At 38.3% G+C, this 20,702-nt stretch overlaps 1 protein-coding gene across 4 annotated transcripts in view; it reads left to right on the top strand.

The window, feature by feature from the left end:
• The window catches only part of CD82 (CD82 molecule), an 86,415-nt gene that overhangs the window by 42,361 nt on the left and 23,352 nt on the right, over positions 1 to 20,702 (top strand). For all 4 annotated transcript variants that reach the window (XM_070760600.1, XM_070760611.1, XM_070760616.1 and 1 more), the window contains one exon: positions 19,160 to 19,232. In XM_070760600.1, coding sequence (XP_070616701.1) covers positions 19,160 to 19,232 — 73 coding nt within the window. The remainder of the gene's footprint in view (positions 1 to 19,159; positions 19,233 to 20,702) is intronic.

Here is a 20,702-nt window from a genome sequence, read left to right as displayed (position 1 = left end):
GATGACACATACTAAGTCTTTTGAGAGTCGTAGTTCAGCACCATTTGGTGGGTTGGACCAAACAGCTGTTTCCTAGCCTAACAGCACAAGTAAATTATAAGACTTAGTAGAAGCAAGAGTTCCAGCTATCACAAAATCATGGCCAAAGGACACTAACACAAGGTATAAACTGAATGTGATGTTTGATGATCATATGGGGAAAAATAAATATGTTTATATTCAGTTGAATGGAGAAATATTTAGCGATATTGAAGATATGTTTAGGAAATAGTCTCAGTAACCATGGCCCCAGCCACTGGGAAGGATAATTAAGGACTTCTGGGACTGTCAAACATTTAGGAGTATATTAAAATGCTACTGTATTCAGAGATCTTGTTAACTGTACTCAGTTACTTGTAAAATGTTTGTTTTATGATGACCCATATAAAGGGCACATTGCAAATGAATAATAGAATACATAATATTTTTTGCAATCTAAGCTAATCAACTCTGTGAAGATAAGTTTAATTGGGTTACAACAATGTAGACTGGATGATTAAACTTCATTAAGAACTTTAGACTTACTTAGCATTTTGGAATTATTGGAATCATCAAAATATTATGTTAATGGTCTTATTTCACAACTTGGTAACTTGTTAATTAGAAGAATGCCTTACACTTTTTCCATATAAAATAATTCTCAATTGAAAAAAAACCAGTGGCTAAAGACATAATATTGCTTGTGTATTATCTGTAAAGGTTTTGGCTTAAGTGTTTTGTATGTTGTATACTCTCTTTAACACACAGGCAAAACAGTGGCCAATTCGTGTTAATCAAACCCATTCTAAAATAATGTTCTGTTTTATGCAACTGGCCAAAGTGAGCAGTATATCTATTTCTAGGACAAAAATCAGGAAAAAGAAAAGACTAGACATAAAGGTTAACTATTCTTAAAGATGATAGTCTTTGTCAATGCTCTTTATGTTACCATTCAGTTGTAGAGGGCCATATAGTTAACTGATAGATCTCTGCTCTTGCTGTGAGTTAGTCACAAATATCGATTGTTTGTTTGTTTGTTTGTTTGTTTGTTTGTTTGTTTGTTTGATTTATATGCTGCCTTTCTCCGAGGACTCAGGGCGGCTCACAACATATACAAAATACAAAAAACAAACTCGAAAGTCCAATATTTAAAACAATCTAAAAACCCCAAATTTAAATCATACACCCTACTCACTCACATCATAGTCATACTAGGTGTTAAAGTTCAGTGGGCCCAGGCCTGCTGGCAAAGGTAAGTTTTTAAGGCCTTCCTAAAAGCCAGAATAGTTGGGACGGTACAAATCTCTGGAGGAGTTGGTTCCAAAGGGCTGGAGCCTCCACAGAGAAGGCTCTTAACCTAGGACCCACCAGACAATATTGCCTGGCTGACAGGACCTGGAGAAAGTCAACTCTGTGGGACCTGACTGGTCATTGGGATGCATGAGGCAGAAGACTGTCCCATAGGTAATCTGGTCCTAAGCCATGTAGGGCATTATTAGTATTATTGTTGTTGTTGTTGATGATGTTTGTTGTTGTTGTTGTTATTGTTATTATTTATTATTGTTATTATTATTAATTAGATTTGTATTCCGCCCCTCTCCGTAGACTCGGGGCGGCTCACAGCAATAATAAAAACAATATACCATAACAAATCTAATATTTAAAAATATCTAAAACCCCCTTATTTAAAAACAAGATATACACACAAACATACCATACATAAATTATATAGGCCTGGGGAAGATGTCTCAATTTCCCTATGCCTGATGGCAGAGGTAAGTTTTAAGAAGTTTACGAAAGGCAAGGAGGGTGGGGGCAATCCTAATCTCCGGGGGGAGCTGGTTCCAGAGGGTCGGGGCCGCCACAGAGAAGGCTCTTTCCCTGGGTCCCGCCAGATGACATTGTTTAGTCGAAGGCCAACTCTGTGTGTGTCAGAAGGTGGTCCCGGAGATATTCTGGTCCAATGCCATGAAGGGCTTTACAGGTCATAACCAACACTTTGAATTATGATTGGAAACTGATTGGCAACCAATGCAGACTGCGGAATGTTGGTGTAACATGGGCATTCTGCACGATCTGAAGTTTCCGAACACTCTTCAAAGGTAGTCCCATGTAGAGAGCGTTACAGTCGTCGAACCTCGAGGTGATGAGGGCATGAGTGACTGTGAGCAGTGACTCCCGGTCCAGGTAGGGCCGCAACCTGTGCACCAGGCGAACCTGGGCAAATGCCCCCCTCGCCACAGCTGAAAGATGGTTCTCTAATGTAAGCTGTGGATTGAGGAGGACGCCCAAGTTGTGGACCCTCTCTGAGGGGGTCAGTGATTCCCCTCCCAGGGTAATGGACGGACAGATGGAATTGTCCTTGGGAGGCAAAACCACAGCCACTCCATCTTATCAGGGTTGAGCTTGAGTGTGTTGACACCCATCCGGACCCTAACAGCCTCCAGGCACTGGCACCTCACTTCCCCTGCTTCATTGACTGGACATGGGGTGGAGATGTACAACTGGGTATCATCAGCGTACTGATGATACCTCACCCCATGCCCCTGGATGATCTCGCCCAGCGGTTTCATGTAGATATTAAATAGCAGGGGGGAGAGGACTGACCCCTGAGGCACCCCACAAGGGAGAAGCCTAGAGGTCAACCTCTGACCCCCCACTAACACTGACTGCGACCGACCGAAGAGGTAGGAGGAGAACCACTGAAGGACAGTGCCTCCCACTCCCAACCCCTCCAGCGGGCGCAGAAGGATACCATGGTCGATGATATCGAAAGCCGCTGAGAGGTCAAGAAGCACCAGGACAGAGGATAAACCCCTGTCCTGAGCCCGCCAGAGATCATCCATCAACGCGACCAAAGCAGTTTCCGTGCTGTAGCCGGGCCTGAATCCTGACTGCTGAGGGCCTAGATAATCGGCTTCTTCCAAGGACCGCTGGAGCTGGAGCGCCACCACCTTCTCAACAACCTTCCCCATAAAGGGAAGGTTGGAGACTGGACGATAGTTGTTGAGAATGGCTGGGTCCAGGGAAGGCTTCTTGAGGAGGGGGCACACAAGTGCCTCCTTGTAGGCAGCCGGGAAGGAAGAGAGCTTTATTTACTATCGACCTGGCATTGAATAGCAGCAGCCTGAACCCAGGGCCAGAATTATAGGTCATAACCAACATTTTGAATTGCATCTGGAGACCAATCGGCAACCAGTGCAGCTCACGGATTCAGGTTCCTCAAGAGGGCATCAATATATAAATTTAATAGAAAAACTGGTAGAATAGTAGAAGTGAATTGTAGAAGTGGACTGCCCTTTTCTTTTAGGTATTTCCATAATTTTTCATGGTCAGTGCAATGAACAATTTTACCGTAGTTGATGAAGGATAAATATATGTAATTTTGAAATTTACATACAAGTTCCGTGAAATCTGATTTTATTATTTTTTCTAGTTTTATGTTAAAACCTCTGCATTTAGCTGTTTTGCTTCATCTCTGTTGCCCATAATTTTAGCTTTCTTTTTGGTTCAGCAATTTGGATAGTTTCCTTTTTCGTTATTGATTTCCTTATTTTCAGGTTTTTTTTAAATGTGCATATGAAACATGTTTCTGAACTGGTTTTTGAGCTGCTATTTTTCATTCCTTTTTCCTAACTAGTAGTTCTTCCATGGAATTAAGCAAATTAATATTGTTCTTTAATTTCAGCTGAACATTTAAAAAATATATATTTTCTGGATGTTCAAATTTAAATCTGAAACAGGCTTGGGCTACAAATAGCTGTGGTCCAAACCACAGTCTGCAGCAAAAGTAAAGAAATATGATTTTCCCCTCACTGTTGACTGTATAATATGTAATAGGTTTGGTTGTAGTACACTCCATTTTGAGATGTCATGTATTTAAGTGACATTCATCAATTTTGGTGTTGGACTCTTCTATAATGAATACCACATATATTTTGAGGTAGCATTTCATGAATGTCAGCATTTCATGAATGTCAGCATATATTCTTCAAATATATCCGTTGCTCCTATATAAATTTTGTGCATTGTGGAAATTGTGACATTTGGTTGTATATCTTGGACAAACAACTTGTGATCCATTGGATCACCGTATTAGAGATATTTCCTTACTTAAACAGACAAACAGAGTGAAGGCTACTGTTTTGGTTTAATTTTTAAAAAAATAAAACCATTATTTTATTAAAGAAGAAAGATCTATAAGTGAGCAGATATAGATGCTTCTTATTTAACAAAGGATGTATTTGATCACAACAGTTGTAACTGATCTGCCATTTACAGACACATACACTGTAAAGAGGAACATCTTCATCTTCTGATTAATTGAGTGTAATTGTTGGAATCATGACAATGTCATTTTTTGCACGCATCAAAGCTTATCTTTGCTACAATGACATTATTATTTTTGCTATTTCACAATCATCCCATTTCAAACTCTTGGAAGGTTCCTTATTAAATTTTATTATTAAAATGACAAGAGATTATATCTTTCATGCTGTGAAAAATGAGTAGCCTTGTCTCCTTCACTGAGAGTACTAAAGGAACGATATTATTTCATCATTCCAGAGAAGCAGTTGACATGGTGTCAAACTCATGCCATCACAGTAACATCACGTGACGTAATGGGACTTTCCCTCCCCACTTGCTAAACTGCGTGTGGGCATGGCAAGTGCATGACACATCCAGCAAGTTTGACAGTCCTGAGATAATGCATGTGGATGATTTTTATCCTCATTTCATTAAGGGGAACCATGACAGAATTCCCTGAAAACAGTTCTACAGGATTGTCAAATGTGGCAGATGAAATGTACACATTCTTCCATATGTTTTGCTGACAGACCATATCTTCAGGTAGTCTTTTCCAACATCCCATGAGAACTCTGAATTTTTATCTTCCTTTTCCCTGATTCTACCACATTTCCCTTCAATTGAAACTTGACAAAACATCTCCACCAGTATGATTTTTAATTCCTGAATTCTCTACATCAGCACATTTCCTCATTTTATAACAGGTGAAGTTTGATGAAAATTGCAACCAGAAATGGTTAATATTTTTCCAAAGGCTTTTTTTCTTGCCACATATGTCAAGGAACTATAATAATAATAATAATAATAATAATAATAATAATAATAATAATAATAATAATAATAATTTATTAGATTTGTATGCCGCCCCTCTCCGAAGACTAGAAAGTATGTTTTAAGACAACATACTTTCTTCACATATGAAGAAGGTATAGTTTCAAAGCCCTCCCACTTAACCTAGACAGGAAGTCTCACATATTGAAGCAAATTTGCAGCATTGGAGTTTTCTTCTCTCAATCCTCCTTCATTCCCATCTCCTATTAGTCCAAATGTAGAATCTTGGAATATCCATGTAAGATAGTGTTTTTAAAAAAGTGTGGTCCTTCATCAATATCATTATTCTGTTGCACAGCGGCATTATCTTGAAAGAATATTGATTGAAGGTGAGCTTGAAGATGAAGAATGGCTGGTTCCCTCTTGTGAATTCGAAATCCAAATGTTGATGCAACAGCTTCAGAGGGCCCACTGTATCTGCCTATCAAGTATTATGTGATTTTGTTTTCTCTGCTGTGCAAACATTACCTTATCACTCCCTGTATGGTATACTTTATGACATATTTGATGGATTTAACAGATGAGCATATTTCTACATTGAGATGAAAAGGGACATCTTCAATAGTTGTACATTATAGAGTACCACCATTTGAGAAGGGTAGTTCAACCCTGTCATCCTGCTTGATGTCCTTCAAATCCTCCCATTGCTGAAGACTGTCTTCTGCAGACAGGATATGAATCATTGACACACCTTGTATGCTCATTGAATGCTTTGGAGTACCTCTTACTGTATATACCATGTTTTCAACATGCTGAGTTTTTCCGCAATGTGGGTTATTGATCATAATGTTGGATAGAAAAAAAGAGGAAGGATTAACATTTGCTAGAATTTCCCAATACATTTGTTAGAGTGAGAGTACTAAGGTTTAGTTTGGCAAGATTCTATCTATTGTGTAAGAACTGAACTCTGGCTGAATATTTATTTTATTTATTTATTTTATTTATTTGATTTTTATGCCGCCCTTCTCCTTAGACTCAGGGCAGCTTACAACATGTTAGCAATAGCACTTTTTAAACAGAGCTAGGCTATTGCCAAGGTTCCAGGTAGCATCCAAGCTAAATCGGAATCCAAGTCAAAGTAGTCCTCAAAGTTCCAATTTATTGCCGGAGCCATCCTGGCACCTACACTGGGAAACCTGAATCTTGAGTTTCCCACCTAGTTGAAAGTTCACAGAAACTTGTCATGTTGCTCACTCAGATTGTGCCAGCATGTTCCACTTCCACCCAGGAGGGTGGGCCTAGAATGGCCTTGAACCACTTGAAAGAATGCTTTGTGGCTGCATCTGTTCCTTCATGAAAATCACCCCTCCCATGTTCCCATTAACATCAGACCTTCTATAGATAGTATGGCAAGCCATTAATTTATCACCAACTTCTGCACTGGGCTTGACAGAATTGTTCTGTCAGAAGTTCCCAATCCCCAGCTGTGGCCCACTATTGGGCTTTGACCTGTTTGGAACTGGGCTGCATGAGCAGCTGGTCAGTATGCACACAGGTGTGCGCCAATCCTCTGCTTGCATGACCCAGTTCCCTTCTCCTTCCTCATCAGGCTGCCAAGACATAAAGGTTGGGAACTGCTGTTCTACATTATTCTAGAGCTTAGCCTGAAATATGTGATGAGTCAATTCCCCACTGGTGGGTGATGGGGTGGGGGGGTTGCAAGACTGCCTGGGGAACTGTCAAAAGGGATATCAAGTGACTTTTGCAACGGCAACCAGTGGCACTGAAACAACCACTTCCATGGATGAAAGTCATGGAGTCATAGATTCAAGATTTTGAACACATGCTGTAATTTAACCCATTTGAGGTATCTTGGTTCAAAATTTCTTGCTCTATTTTGCATTGTTTGCTCAGGTAAAGGTCCCAATGAGAGTTTCAGTGATATATAGCAGTGATTTTCAACCTTTTTTGAGCCGCGGCACATTTTTTACATTTACAAAATCCTGGGGCAAACCACCAACCAAAATGACACTCTAAGACAGTACATATTATACATATTATCCCCCCCTTGTGTGTGTGTGTGTGTGTGTGTATACACACTCTTGAACCATTTCTAAAAACAGGTGAGGGCTGGGTTTTTTATCTCTCTTATTCTTTCTAAAAACAGGTGAGGGCTGTGGGGTTTTCCCTTTCTTATTCTTTGGGTGCTTTTTATCATATGCTTTAAATCAAGAGTCACTGCCCTCTCTCTTTTGTTTCTCTTTCCTCTCATTCTCTGCCTCGGCCATTTTCTCATTTCTCATTTTTCTCCCCTTTTTTCTCTCATTTCTCTCTCTCTCTCTCCCTTCTTCTCTTTCTCTCTCTCTCTCTCTTTCTCTGTCTCTCTCTCTTGCTTTCTTTCTCTCTCTCTCTCTCTTTCTCTCTCCCCTCTTGCGGCACACCTGACTATGTTCCATGGCACTAGTGTGCCGCGGCACACTGGTTGAAAAACACTGATATATAGATTCAGAGTCATTGTTCGACCTTTTGCTGCTCAGAATCGTTTGATTCATTTGACAGCTTTCTTTTGCATTGTCAGTTCCATTCATGCATTCTGATGTTATCATAACATATTGTAAACTTACCTAACTGAACATAGATATTTTCAAACACTGATGTTAATACCAAGATGTGTATGTTTGCTCCAAGTCATTTTTTTCTTGCTGATATTCATGTTCCCATGCTTCATGCTTCATACATTCCATGTTCTAGCCCTGTTTGCTTTTTTCGCATCATTTCTTTTGACACTGTGACATTCAAGCAGAAGTATCTTTTCCGCATTATTATTCTTTAGCTTACTTGTACATGCTTATTCTGGGCTGCTCTATAAACCTTATTCTTGATTATATAGATTAATGGTAAGTAAGTAAGTAAGTAAGATACCATATATCTTCACTAATCTATTCAAAGGCCTAGTTATTATTTATTGAAATTCAAACAGAAAATATGCTAACATTTCTAGACAGTATAAAACCTTTTCTTTGTATAATCCCAGGTGAAATAAGAGCTATCCCACAGTCTTTTGGATTTTTCCCACACTTTAAGGAGTAAACCATGTGATGAAATGTTTAATAGTAGGATCAAACCTCTAGGCAATATGACCTATTTCTCACCCTTTATTTCTCAGTAAAGACATTTTCAGTTGCTGTTTATGGACGTTCTGATTCCTCTTTCTTTTGCAGTGTCTGTCCATTCTTCGAGGTAAAGATTTCTCACATTTGGCAACATCTAGATATTTTGGTTTTTTTAAAAAATAATTTTTATTTACATATATATAATGAGACAATAACGACAAACAGTACATTTACATAAAATATGAAAAAGCAAGCAAGAGATATGTTTCTTCTCTCCTCCTGTAGTAGGGACTGTTGACAGCCTCTCTCTCTTTTTTAATTCTTGGCGGTGTTAAGACCAGTGGTTTGCATTGTATATTGTTATAGTTAAGTTCTTATGTTGTAGATTCTTATCAACTAAACAAAACAAAAATTGTATTGATTGTTTAAGAAGATTGTTCTTTGAATTATTTCTTTATCTCGCAGCACTATAAAGAGATGTTCTTTTATTTAACCAGGTGTAAAAATCTTCCCATATTTGGTAATATTTCATTTTTTCTTTTTCTTTTAGTTCCATTGTTAGTTTATCTGCTTCAGCACAATCTAACATTTTTTAAATTAAATTCCTTTCATTTGGCATATTTTCATTTTTCCAAAATAGTGCTATAGCTATTCTCGTTGATGTTATTAGATGTTGTATCAAGTAGTAATGTTCCTTATTCATCTGATTTTCAATAATACCAAGCAAAAATATTTCAGGTTTCATTTCCAATTCAATCTTAATTATTTCTTTTATCCACTTTTGAATTTTATGCCAAATTGCTTTAACTTGTCTGCAGGTCCACCACATATGAAAATAGATATTTTGATTTCAACTCCCAGAGTTCTGAGCAATGGTGATGCAAACTAGAGAATTCTAGAAGTTGAAATCCATGTGCCTGGAAATTGCCAAGATTGGAAAACATTACTCCCAGTCAATGTAGTTCAGATGCTTGAAAAGCTGGAAACGGCTTTAAAAAATATTGTTTAATAGTTTACAAGATTTGTATACCGCCTAACTCCAGTGGACTCTGGATGGCTAACAACATATAAAACAACAATATAAAATAAACCCTATTAATAACACTCAAACATTCATTCATTCATTCATTCATTCATTCATTCCATCCATCCATCCATCCATTCATTCATTCACTCACTCATTATATCTGCCTAGAAATGAAAAGAAATAGCTAGTAGTTATTATTTGGTATAACTAAAAAGTTTATACTTTCTTAAACATCTTGCTGCATCAGAAATACTGTAATTGAAAGTTATTGTTTTTTATTTCGTTATTTCTTCCTTCATTCTGTCTTCTCTATCCTCTTCCCTGTCTCCTTTTTTCATTGTTTTTATTTCTATTGTTATTTTATACTAGCTGATTACCTGGAGTTGCCCAGGTATTTATTTATCCCAATCTTGTATTAGACGGGAAAAGGAATGTGAAATGAAAGCCATTTTATTTACAGGGTTTTAAAAGTATAAGGACCTTAATCAAATTCCAGCTACGGAACCTGTGAACAACTGGGGGATTTAAAAGCATCACCCCTTTGCTTCTGCCACCATCCATTTTACAATTCCCTCAAACTGGGACTGAGACTGGAACATAAATCCCTGAGCTGGCCCACGCTGCGCCTCCATCACTGCTGAAATAGGCTAGGTCTATGGCCTCCATACCTGTTTTATCTCGTTTGGGGTGGTCTGGGAACATGGGTCGAGACTGTGGGGTGAGGGCAGACGATCCACTTAGGCTGGGGCACGCTCCATCAAAGGCCTCTGTATTGGCCTAATCAGGCTCCTTTCGCTTAGTAAGCCAACTATCTATCTATCTATCTATCTATCTATCTATCTATCTATCTATCTATCTATCTGCCTGCCTGCCTGCCTGCCTGCCTGCCTGCCTGCCTGCCTGCCTGCCTGCCTACCTACCTACCTACCTACCTATCAAAAGAGATTAAGAAAATAAGATTTTAATAAAAACATATTCAAAAAAGGAAAGCTTCAAATGATTGTTAATTAAAATGGATCTTAACGGTGGGTTAACTTATTATAAGAAACAGCGAAAAATAATGTAAAATGATAGAAATCATAATATTTTTAAAAATGTATATGACCGCCCAATTCCCGGTGATGAGTAGAGGGACACAGCAAAATGAAAAATAAAAAGTGAGATTCAGATACCATTTGGAGCAAGGGCATTTTTGTTGCGGTTTTTTGTGGTATTGAGATTTCACTTGCAGTACTGCTTTGAGTTTTGAGCCTTTTCAACCATGTAATTGTACATCCCTTTTATAGGCTTAGTGTTGCCCCACAACTCTACTAAATCGCTAGGTAAAATGAGAGGTTTGCTTTCTCAAGTTGTGGATAACCTCTCCCTCTGCCACTTTCTAACTCTGGGCTATGTAGAGCTTGCATACAATAAAAACTTGCCCAGATAGTGCATCTGGCACACATCTGGAACGGCTTTTCAATTTGCTTTCTGCACTATTTCCTCCGCTCCCCTCCTTTTGCTGTATGCTTTGTTGTTTTTAACTTCTGAGCAATCAGCATTCCATTTAAGGCTGCCAGGGACCAAAGGTCATTTATACATGGTTTTAGCATTCGAAGGAAGATGCTCTTTAAAGAAAAAATAGTTACAAGAGGATAGGGCTGAAATTGTATCAGTAAGCAATGTAAAATTCATTGGATACCCATTTGAACTTGTCTTCAGATTAATGGACAACACAGCTAATTCCTGTATATAGCAAGCTTCTGTTCAGAAAGTCTTTAACAGAGTGTCCATTGCATTTATGTTTGCTTTCAAAGGATCATAATGCTTAGTTTGGAGAGAGTGTGTAATAGCATTTGCAATAGCATTTAGACTTATATACTGCTTCTTAGTGCCTATGTGGTTTATAGAATCAGCATATTGCCCCTAGCAATCTGGGTCCCCATTTTACCCACCTCGGAAGGATGGAAGGATGAGTCAACCTTGAGCTGGTGGTGAGATTTGAACTGCTGAACTACAGTTAGCAGTTAGCTGATGTAGCCTGCAGTGCTGCACTTTAACCACTGTACCACCCTGGCTAATTACTGAGGGTTTTTTCGTTGAAGCTCTAGTTTGAGCTTCTCAGGATACAAACACTGTTCTTATAACTTAAACATCTTCTAGTGTTGTTGGAATCTGTAATTCTATGCTAATAAACTGTGCCAATGGAAGATGTAGGAATCAAAGCAAATCTGAAACCAAAAATTATATGATTACTGGATATTATGGATTATTAGATCAGGGACTAGCTGGTTGATTCATTTAAAACCTCCTTGAATAACCCGGGGAGAAAAAGGGTGATGCAAAAGGAAATAAGTAAAATAATGTATAATTAAGTCATCTCTGTCACCAAAACATGCTTATTTCTATCTAGTTCATCATTATCCAAAGGCATATGGCAGGAAAATGACATACACTGTGTTTAAGAAATATATCTTAAATTAAATGTTGCTGTAGGAAATAGGACAAGGGGGTTGGGATGACCCATACGTTCCTTGTAGATTGTGTAGGACAAAACCAGCAAGTTATTTTCAGCATCCTATTTTGAGAACCAGATGGACAGGTAATTCAGGTTTACTTGATGTTTATTTTTTATTTTTTGAATTTTGAAGCTTCAGGTAGCACATGATACCAGTCTCTGTGGCAATGTTTTCATGGCAAACAACAAAAGGTGAAAGGCACTTCAAGGAACTTAAACTGAGTGGTCAAGGAGAAAAAGCTTTCAATCTACAATGGTCTACAGAAGAGCATTGTCTTCTGATAATCCCTGCTCGTGATTGGGTTTTCAGAGCACTTCCGCGAAGTAGATATTTTCCAGTGTTTCCTTCCCAGATTTTTGCTAGTCAAGCCAAGTGTGTTCTGGGAGCTCTGTTGAGATGGCTCTGAACTGACAGGAGGTGGATCAAAGTTGTGTGGTTCAATAACACCAGAGCTGAGCAGTGAAGTATTTTCCCACAGTACACACAGAAAGAAGTGGGAAGTCTCTTGAGGGCTGGCTGAAGAGGGAAACAAGTAGCAGGGAGGAAAAAGCTGAAGGAGAATAGATGACCGGAATTCTTTCCATCAATACTATTCCACTGGTTAGACTATAGGAAGCAGCTAGTTTCTGGAGTTCTTCTCTGTGGCTCCTACCATGGTTCTACAATTTGCTTCAAGATTTGGAAATCAGCTTTCGTCCCATTTTAAGGCATGACAGCCTATGGGAATCTGAACCAGAATCTTGTGGGTAATGAATGATGAACTGAACAAAGCTAGACATTTATTTGTGTGACACCTTAATAGGACAATTCCCCCCCCCCCTCAGTGCTGAGATTTTTATTGAATTCACATGCAGGTGTGCATATCATTTATTTTTTTCTTCCTATGATGTTCAGGGAGGTACTCTTTATCACTGCAGATATAAACCGTTTGAGATGATAGCTCTACCTTGCTTATAACTGCTGACTATTGCAGAAGGTTTAACAGAAAATAAGAAAAATCTACTAGATCAGATAGTGAGTTTTAGTGTTGAATTTCTGGAAACCACACCTTGTCTACTGGACATTGTGATGCAGATAGGCTATGAACATTTACTCAGCCCATTGCTTTTTGAGTTAGTATGTCCTCAAGGCTACCCAAGACATAATTATAATAAAAATAATCTTGTTTCACATAATCTAGTATAATGAATTTTATTTATTTATTTATTTATTTTGTTCAATTCACAATGAGAGTTTTAGTGGGGGTGTGTATATATATATATATATATATATATATATATATATATATATATATATATATATATATGTCACATGTTTAAGCTGAATTTGAAAATTAAGGGAGACTAGGATAGATCTATTTCGGCCTTATTTTGGCCTCATCAGCTAGCCATACCCACTGGGACTTGAACCTGCAACCTTTGCCCTGTAAGGCAGAGAATTATCCTCTAGGCTACAGTATCCAATCCCTTCAGCTCTGTACCAGGGAAGGGTTACATTTTGTGTCGAATCACCCTGGTATATTGAAGGAACATCACAGCTCCTTTTTTGCCTCTTGGCCCAACCCAGGGCCATTTCCAAGGCAGTTAATTTTATTGATAGCCAACAATTCTATCTGTATGTGTCACATGTTTAAGCTAAATTTGAAAATTAAGGGAGACTAGGATAGATCTATTTCGGCCTTATTTTGGCCTCATCAGCTAGCCATACCCACTGTATACTATATACACATAGTAAAATACATGATGAAGGTTATAGAGGAGAGACTCATAGTAAAATAGTAAAATAGTAAAATATATCTATGAAATAATATAAAAGAAGATATAGGAATAGAACATATCAATGAAAGAATAGAAGAAGAGATATAGGAAAAGAAGAAAGGTATAGGAGATATAGGAGAGCAATAGGACAGGGGACGGAAGGCACTCTAGTGCACTTGTACTCACCCCTTATTGACCTCTTAGGAATCTGGATAGGTCAACTGTAGATAATTTAAGGGTAAAGTGTTGAGGGTTTGGGGATGACACTATGGAGTTTTGGATATATGAGTCATGAGAAATTACTGTTGAGCCCCTGCCCAGGGCCCGCCATACCTGGGGGTGGGGAATGCAAATGGAGCAATGAGCAAAGCAGTAGTTGTGCCCGAAGCAGGTCCGGTGGCCGTAGCACTTCCAACAATTTAGCTTCACCCTGAAATATGTTCCAGCAGGCAGAACCTGGTGCCCAGGAGACAAATTGATATAGGAGCTGTTGCATTGCTAAATGACTCCTGGCTGTTGGAGAACAAATCACTGTTCACTCATCGGGATGGGTTGGCCGACAAAATCTTTCTACTAAATACCTTAAATTGATAGTGCCATGCAGGAAGCTGGGCCCAGGATGGGGAGATGCATGCCATAGTGCCATACCTAATACCTCTGTCTCCCGTCTTCCAGGTGGACCCTTGGTAGGGGGGAGCCACCTGTTGAGCCCTGGCTTGGTGCTCGCCATACATGGTGTTGGGGGAAATACAGCAGGAGCAATGAGTGAGGTGGCAGCTTACTTGTGGCGGCCCAACATATATTGTAAAAAAATCAATAAAACTATATTTTTTTAAAAAACAACATCTGACAATGCCAAACAGCCAAGGTGTTCTTTGCCAAACCCGTGCAGCCCAGCTGATTGGTCCTGGCAGACTTCTACAGCAGCAACACGCCACCTGGCAAGTCATCCTGGGTGGCGAAGAAAACCATTGCTGCCAGATGGGTGTTGGTCCAGGCAGCTACTGCGGCGGCCAGACATACACAGCCTTAACACCGTCAGTTGCTGGATGGTGGTTATCGATGGTGTGCACAGCCAAATGGACATGGGGTGGGATCCAGAGACTTGAAAAGGCGCTGGGAGGTGGATGCTCCCAGCGCTGACTTTACAAAGGGACTCAAAACGTCGCTACAGAGCACTGCACACCAAGCCAACTAGACACAAGAACAGTTTTTCCCAAACGCCATCACTCTACTAAACAATTCCCTCAACACTGTCAGACTTTCTACTAAATCTGCACTTCTATTCTACTAGTTTTTCTCATCATCCCTATCATCCTTTTCCTCCCAATTAGGACTGTATGACTGTAACTTGTTGCTTGTATCCTAAGATTTTTATTGTTTGATTGTTTCTTCATTGATTATTTGACCTCTGTGACAATCATTAAGTGTTGTGCCACATGATTCTTGACAAGTGTTTTTTTTTCCTTTTATGTACGCTGAGAGCATATGCACCAAAACAAATTCCTTGTGTGTCCAATCACACTTGGCCAATAAAATTCTATTCTATTCTATTTCCTACTTGTCATGTTTTGAGGCTCCGGCCTGTTTGTGGGGATTAAAGCTGAGTTTTACCACATTTGAATGCATGTCCTAACTCCCTTTATTCCCACCATGTCCGGCCTAGACCGGCTGAAAATTGCATTTATAAAAAGCCTCTTGACCGTTTCGCTTCTAAACTGAATGCTGCAAGGCTGGCTATCAGCCTCAGCTGTACACATGAAGCATTCTGCACATGTTCCAAAATACAGTTTATATTATCTGGTGTAGCATATGGGCACAGGGAGCAGATTCTGGAGGACTTGCCAGAACGTTATTTATGAATGTGTAACTAATGTCTCTCAACAGTACTGCAAGTGGTGTACAAACACAACCTTGGCAACCAGAGCAATAACAGCATCCAAGTCGTTTGAGAACCACAGCTGGAAAGATCTCAGTGTCTGCATTTTAAAGTGTTGTTGGCACACTGCAATATTAAAAAGATTTGCTGTTCATATTTCATATAGTGTTTCTGGGATAACTTTAGCTGGGCTGTAAAAATTCTTACAGTCAGTAGATCTGACAAACAAGATAAAGAGAACTCTCTTTGCTGTCATGTAATAGTCATCCAGATTTTTGCAATCCACATATTAACAGCCACACAGTGAATTGGTGTATTCAACTCCTATCTAGTTCCTTCCTTTTCTTCTTGTTGCTGTTAGTGTTTTAGTTCATAAGCTTTTCCTGAACATGATACTGTGTTTCATTAAAGGAACAATACTTCTCGTAATTGGCCTGCCCATTGCAAAAATAAAGCTGTTCTATTTCTCTCAATTCATTATGAGTAGCTGTGAGGGTTTTTTTAATAGGCTATTTCAAGTCATGAATTTGTCTCACTACATATATCATTGCAAGAATGTTTACATATTTAAATGCTGGTACAGCTTTTTTTCTAATGCTACATTTTTTTGCTTTGAAATTTGTTGTTCCAGACATTCCCATCCAGCTGTTATAATATATATAATATATATAATCTCCTATAATTTAACTAGTCATTTATTTTCCTTTTGTATAATACATTAGTCACATGTTTTTCTCAAATCCTGAATAATTGCCACCATGTGGTTAAAATTCTATGATGAAGGCACAAGACACAACATGGTTAGAGGTACCTCAAACTTTGCATTAACATTCTTAATGGCAAAAACGGGGTGGGTGGACAGTAATAGGGCTAAGAGTAGTAAATAGAAAATTGGGATAGACCAAAAGTGAGAGGCTGGTAGCTTTTGAGATTGCAGAGCATAACATTGTGTTAATGGTCCAATTTATACAGGTAGTCTTCAACTAACAACCACAATTGAGCCCAGAAGTTATATTTCTAAGTGATAAATTTGTTAAGTGAGTTTTGTCCCAACTTCTCTTGCCAATTTTTAAAAGTGAATCATTTGTTAAGTGCAGTTGTTAAATTAGTAACACAGTTGTTGAGCGAATCTGCTTCCCTACTGACTTCGCTTGTCAGAAAGTCGCAAAAGGTGATCACATGACTCCAGAACACTACAACTATCATAAAAATGAACTAATTTGTCAAGCATCCAAATGTAAATCACATGACCAAGGAGATGCTGAAATGGGCATAAGTGTGAAAAATGGTTATAAGTCACTTTTGTAACATCAAATGGTCACTAAATGAACTCTTGTAAGTCAGGGACCACCTGTATGTATAAATTTAAGTAGGAGGACATTTTGCATCTGGCTTTCTTTCTCTTGCTTGGCAGCAAGCAAGGAATATAATACAGTAGGGGTTCTTACTTGTGATCAAAACAGTTACTTTAGTTACTCTACAGGACTGGAGCTCAAATGACCATAACTGCAGTACCATGTCTTGTGGGCAAGTTTTTGAACCATGAAAAATTCCTCATTTGGAATTTTACAATTCCAAGAAGGGAGAATCTCCTTATCATGGGAATAAGGAAGGAGAGCAAGAATTTGGGAATCCAGGTTGGATGGAAGAAAAAGGATCAAGGCAGATTTTTTTCTTTTGCTTTCTATTGAGATGGATCCTTTCTGATATTATCATGGAATGCAACAGCACTCTTGTGCTATTAGCTTGGTCAAATCTATTAAAGACAACATCTCTCTCTCCCCCCCCCCCTTTACTGCAAAATCGTGGTGCTGCTATTTAATCATAAAATAAACCTGGAATACAATTTAACAGTTGTCAGTTTTAATATGATTACAGAGGAGCTACATTACAAAGAAACCCTAAGTTTTATCTTCTAGTGAAGGAATTGGGACTCCTCCATTGTTAAGGCCTCTCTTGTCTTGCAGCTGAACTCTGTTTTGATATGGAAGTCTACAGAATTGTCCAGATTTATTTATCCATCTCCAGTAATGTCTTGTGACGAGCTGAGCAAAAATGGATTGTAGCAGCATAATAATTGCTGCCCTGTTCTCAACTGGTGTTGATGGCACCTTCGGATGATGGGTGGAGATTGCCAGCTGGCAGCCACTTACAGCACACTGCTGCACTGCAGTGTGTTTGCAATCTACTTGCCAAGACGTGGCACTGTGCCACCGAATTTATTGCTGGTATGACTGTTGTATGATTTGTAGCTTCATTGAATTTGGTTGGTAGGCAAATATTTAGTATATCCATCTTTTGTAAGGGACTGCAGAGCTATTTCCTGTTTCTATACAATTATACATGGAGGCTTTGTTTAGCCCTCCTTTAGCGGTTTCCTTGTATTCTTATCATTCATACAAAAGGTGTAGTTCCATTGTGTACTTTATTATAAGCAGAGAAATTGATCTGAGAATTAATGACATGCTAGAATGAAAAGGGATGTTTAAGAACCTATGGAGTATTGTTAAGCCTATGCACAAAGCTGTTTTCTAATTCTTCTGACTTAAAAGTAGAGGTGCACAACAATTTATATATAAACTTGAATGTCTGTGGAGATTCTCAGTAATTCAAGTCAGGGTTGTCCCAAAGGTGCTTATTCAAGAGGCAACTAGACTTTCTGTTTTTTCTTTGAAGATATTTCACTTCTCATTCAAGAAGCTTCTTCAGCTCTGATTGAATGGTGGGGAATATAAGGATTTATATTCCTTGAAGACAGCTGATCATTTGCATCTGTGTTACGTTTTGTTTGGGAAGGTTTGCATGGCGGATAGGTTACTTCTGTAGAAAATTGAAGCATGCTTCTCCATTCATTTAAAATCTAAGGTTTTTTTTTAAAAAAATACCTCATTTGGAGAAAAAAAACACGTTCGCAGTTTTCCCCACCCTCAGAGAAGCAATCCGTTTATACTTCTGTATATTCATTTACTTCGCTCTTTAACAGGCCCTTCACTGGCTCTAAAGGCCGAATGGAACTTTAACCCACGGAAATGTTCTACCTTTGTTGAATTGCACATCATAAATAGGGATTTTCCTGAGTGCCCAGAGAAATTTGACTGATTCTAAAACCAAGAAAATGGGGGTGGGTGGGTAGAACTGAGATATGAAAATAGAAAAATGGCAGGGAGCCATTGTTTCTTTCCCTAATTTTTAATTTTATGTTAAAGAGAATATTTGGCCTGATCTGGTAAGAAAATGTATTTATTAATTGGACTTGGAAGGGTTGTGGCAAAGTTGTAATCTAGAAATTGTCTGGTTGATTAAGTGCCAAGTCAGTGCTGATTCTTATTTTTAGTTATGCCTGTGCGTCACCTCTCTGATACTCAAAACATGACTGGGTTCAATATATTTGTCACATGTATTGGAAAGACTAAATAGATTCCACCACCCCTGCTTAAAAAACAGCACATTTTCATCTGCCATCTGTCTTTTACTGCTGGAAATGCTTCACCCTGACTTTTTATAGAAATAATTTTGATAAAGGCATGAAATCAAAAAAAGCTATGACTTTTTGTAGTTTGTAACCCTATTTCTATTTTTCCCATAGTTCAAAGTTCAGGTTTTGTTTCCATTAGCTGTTTTAGAGACTCAGTCTTCGGAGAGGGGCAGCATACAAGTCTAATTTATTATTATTATTATTATTATTATTATTATTATTATTATTATTATTATTAAAACTGTTATACAAATTCATGAAACAAGTATTAGATTAATATGATCATTTTAAGTAACTGAATTTTCTTTTCCAGATCCTGGGTGCTGTCATCCTAGGTTTTGGAATATGGATTTTGGTGGACAAAACAAGCTTCATTTCAGTTCTACGTAAGACAATTTTTAAGTTTCCTACTGATTCATGTATAGTTTTCTTGCCTTTGAAAGTAAATTCCAAGAAGTACTGTATATCTAAAGAGCAGCCCATCTTTAGATCTTAGTCCAAAGCAGTGATGGCCTCCTGCTAGATTTAGAAAAGCTTTCCAAAGCTAATCAGCTTTTTTGCGTGAGGCTACATCAGGTCAGACCAAGAACATTATCCTTGAAAAATTCTTTTCATGATGGGCTGGTTTTGAGAAGTTGGCAGATTTCATAATGAGTTAAAAAGAAGATATTTTCCTGTTAGCCGTATGTGCTATTTCTGCTTTATAACATTTGCATATCTAACTATTCTTAACTGGATCACTTCTGCAATGTTATCTATAAAAAAGAATTAGTCAGACACAAAAATGGCAAGTTGAATTAAACTGTATCCCCTTCCTGCCTTCCTTTAATACTCATCTACACTTTTAAATGGTAAAAAAAGAATTGGAACATGACCTGGTTTAGTCTTTTGATCTGTAAACCAAATGTTTATAATTCTATAGTCTAGGCAGATCAAAGTAATGCAGTTATTGCTACTATGTTCTTGAAGCCTTTAATATAAGAGCACCCTTAAAAAAAATAAAACTTCTTTTTGGTAATCAGATTGTGTATGCAGAGATTCCTGTTTCCTTCCCAGAGATTTCCAGATGGACTCTTTTTTTTCAACTCTCTTGTTTCCTCCTCCCCCTTTTTCCCTGGTAACTTTAGCAAGAGAGTTTGGGAAGGAACTTGACACAGCAGGGCATTCCATTCTGTTGCCAAAAAGGCCTCTCTCTTGTGCTAGTCTGGAATTTTTCCCAGGAAAAAAAAAATAGAGGAAAAATTGTGCAAGAGGGAATAGAAATTAGTAGTCTTATGCCAGCAAAGTCTGGGAAATTTTTCTCGGGAAACCAAGAAGTGCTGCAGATCAAGAGTCCAGCTGAGGCACTGCCTTTCTGCAAGGTTGGTTTTGAAGGCTCTGCTTAGGCTGCGTTGTTAAAAAGGCAGCAGCATTTGGTGAGACAAACTTGTTGAAGTGTGTAGAATTTCCATCTGGGTACTGTTCTAAAGTTGAACATCTTAAAAACAGAACATTACTGAATATTTCACATTTAACATTTAAATATGTTAAAGGGTTAAATAAGGTCCAGGGGGGAAGTGTTTTTAATAGGAAAGTGAACACAAGAACAAGGGGACACAATCTGAAGTTAGTTGGGGGAAAGATCAAAAGCAACATGAGAAAATATTATTTTACTGAAAGAGTAGTAGATGCTTGGAACAAACTTCCAGCAGACGTGGTAGATAAATCCACAGTAACTGAATTTAAACATGCCTGGGATAAACATATATCCATCCTAAGATAAAATACGGAAAATAGTATAAGGGCAGACTAGATGGACCATGAGGTCTTTTTCTGCCGTCAAACTTCTATGTTTCTATGTGTTTTAAGTCAAAAGT

This window comes from Erythrolamprus reginae, chromosome 1 (genome assembly GCF_031021105.1).
Source record: "Erythrolamprus reginae isolate rEryReg1 chromosome 1, rEryReg1.hap1, whole genome shotgun sequence".
NCBI lineage: Eukaryota > Metazoa > Chordata > Lepidosauria > Squamata > Dipsadidae > Erythrolamprus > Erythrolamprus reginae.
This window is presented reverse-complemented; position numbering and strand designations above follow the sequence as displayed.